The sequence below is a fragment of the Amaranthus tricolor genome, chromosome 3 (genome assembly GCF_026212465.1).
Source record: "Amaranthus tricolor cultivar Red isolate AtriRed21 chromosome 3, ASM2621246v1, whole genome shotgun sequence".
Lineage (NCBI taxonomy): Eukaryota > Viridiplantae > Streptophyta > Magnoliopsida > Caryophyllales > Amaranthaceae > Amaranthus > Amaranthus tricolor.
Window position 1 is genome coordinate 14,927,237 of NC_080049.1, and position 2,116 is coordinate 14,929,352.

Below are 2,116 nucleotides of genomic sequence, written 5' to 3' on the forward strand. Positions count from 1 at the left end.
AATTAGATAACCAAAGGATTAGGAATTCGAAAAGAAATTTCGGAAGAAGATTAAGATTAAGAAATTTGAGCCTGTTACACTTTTGTAAAGCACTTAGACCTTTTCTACCAGTTGCATCAATGTTGGTAGTGAACCATGGATCGTTGTTGGAGACAACTTCCATTATCCGTAAAAATACATGTTTCCTCATCCTAAACCTACGTCGAAACAATCGAGAAGAAGATGAAGAACTTGAAGTGGATGAGGCAAAATTAAACTTAGAAAAGCTCATTTTAAAGTTATACATCCAATTGAATTTGGATGTGCATATATATAATATTATGCATGCCAAAAGGTGATGGAAAGGAAAAGACTAATGCATGCCAAAAAGGGTGATGGAAAGGAAAAGACTAATGCATGCCAAAAGGGTGATGGAAAGGAAAAGACTAATGCATGCTAAAAGGTGATAGAAATGACAAGACTATTGCATGAAAACCTTACATAATTAATACATCATTTTTAAACATTACATAATTAAACCATCATTAAAAACAATACATAATTAAAACATAATTAAGACATTACATAATTAAAATATCTACTGACGATTGTAATTCTGAAGGTATTGTCCAAGTTGAACCATCATATCAGCTTCCCATGGCTGAAGAGTTTCTTTTTTGCTTAATGATTCATAGATCTCCCAATTCATTCGATATTCTTCCAGTTGAAGTTGTTTTTGTTTTCGGGCTTCTTTTTGTTTTTGAAGTTCTGTCTTCTCTTTCATTATTTCTGAATTAAGTCGAAAGACTCTCTCCAAATGCACTCAAAGCTTGAATTGATTGATCTGCGACCATCTTCCCTGTCATGCGAGCCTTAGCCTTCTTCACACCCTTAGGGCGCGTGGATGATCCTCCTTGAGGTTTACTTGTTGGAGTTTCAGAATCTTCTTCCGTCCTTGATCTTTTCCCACTACTTTTACTACTAACATCACCAGTTGGTTGTTGATCCAATTGTATTTTTTGATTAGTTTTTACAACTTGCTTCCACTTGTTATACTTTCTTAAAATTTTCCATTGCTCAATCAAGTTAAAGTTACCGTGTTTTCTTTGATGGATTAAATGCGCTTCTTTAAGCACATCTTCATCTGTCGTGCCACTCTTCTTCCTCCTAACAGCCTCATCATAACTTCCAGACCATTTCAAACATGCTGGAGCAACTCTACCCCAACGACATTTAAGCATGTCGGCGGTTTTTCGTGGGATCAGATGGGGTCGCTCCATCCTCGCTGCTTCATAAGCTTCCTTAACTTTCTGCCATCTCACTCTTATCTTTTGATTGGTGCTCACAATTGGATCTGTACTTGTGTTCATGACTGAACATATGAGAGCAATATCTTCAATCAAATCCCAACTTTTCTTTGAAGGTATAGGGCCTTCATCATTATTATTAGCTAGCTGTTGAGATGGTTGAACCAATTGAGTGAAGCTCGGTGGTGAACCAAATTGTGAAACTAGATTTTGAAATGATGGTTGCGTGTAAAGACTAGCATCAACATGATGAACATAATTTCCTCCATCTTCACCATATTGAACATCTTGATCATTTCCTTGATTTTCATCAACAACATCATCATTATCATCATCATCATCATCATCATACTCCATCTCATTTTCATCTAAACTTTCACCCCTTATTGGAGTTGAATACATATCAATATTAGAGTTGATATTGTGAGATTGATGATGTTGGTGAAATATAGTTTGAGAATTTGGGGTATTTTGAGAAACATAATAAGATGAATTTGGGATATTTTCAGGAATATAGTAAGAAGAATTTGGAGTATTTTGAGAAAATGGAGGAATGAACGGAGGATTTTGATAATGAATTTGAGCACTTTGATTGTAAGAAGATTTTTTCCTTGGTTTTTTTTACATGGATTTCTTCCATAATTTGGATTATTTGAATCCATATTTTTTTTGGGGATTTTTGAAATGATTACTTTAATATTTTTTTTAACCAAAAAATTACCGAAAATATGAACAAAATATGTAAAAAAAAAATTATGTCAAAATATATCAATATGGGTCTCATTTTATAGATCTCGAAAAAATATGACCGTTGGTATAATTTTTTTTTT

At 33.7% G+C, this 2,116-nt stretch overlaps 1 protein-coding gene across 1 annotated transcript; it reads right to left on the bottom strand.

The window, feature by feature from the left end:
• Window positions 1-773: 773 nt before the first annotated feature.
• Window positions 774-1,688, bottom strand: LOC130808381 (uncharacterized). Its single transcript, XM_057673857.1, has one exon. The coding sequence runs from the start codon at window positions 1,686-1,688 to the stop codon at window positions 774-776; it is 915 nt and encodes a 304-aa protein (XP_057529840.1).
• Between the last annotated feature and the right edge of the window lie 428 nt (window positions 1,689-2,116).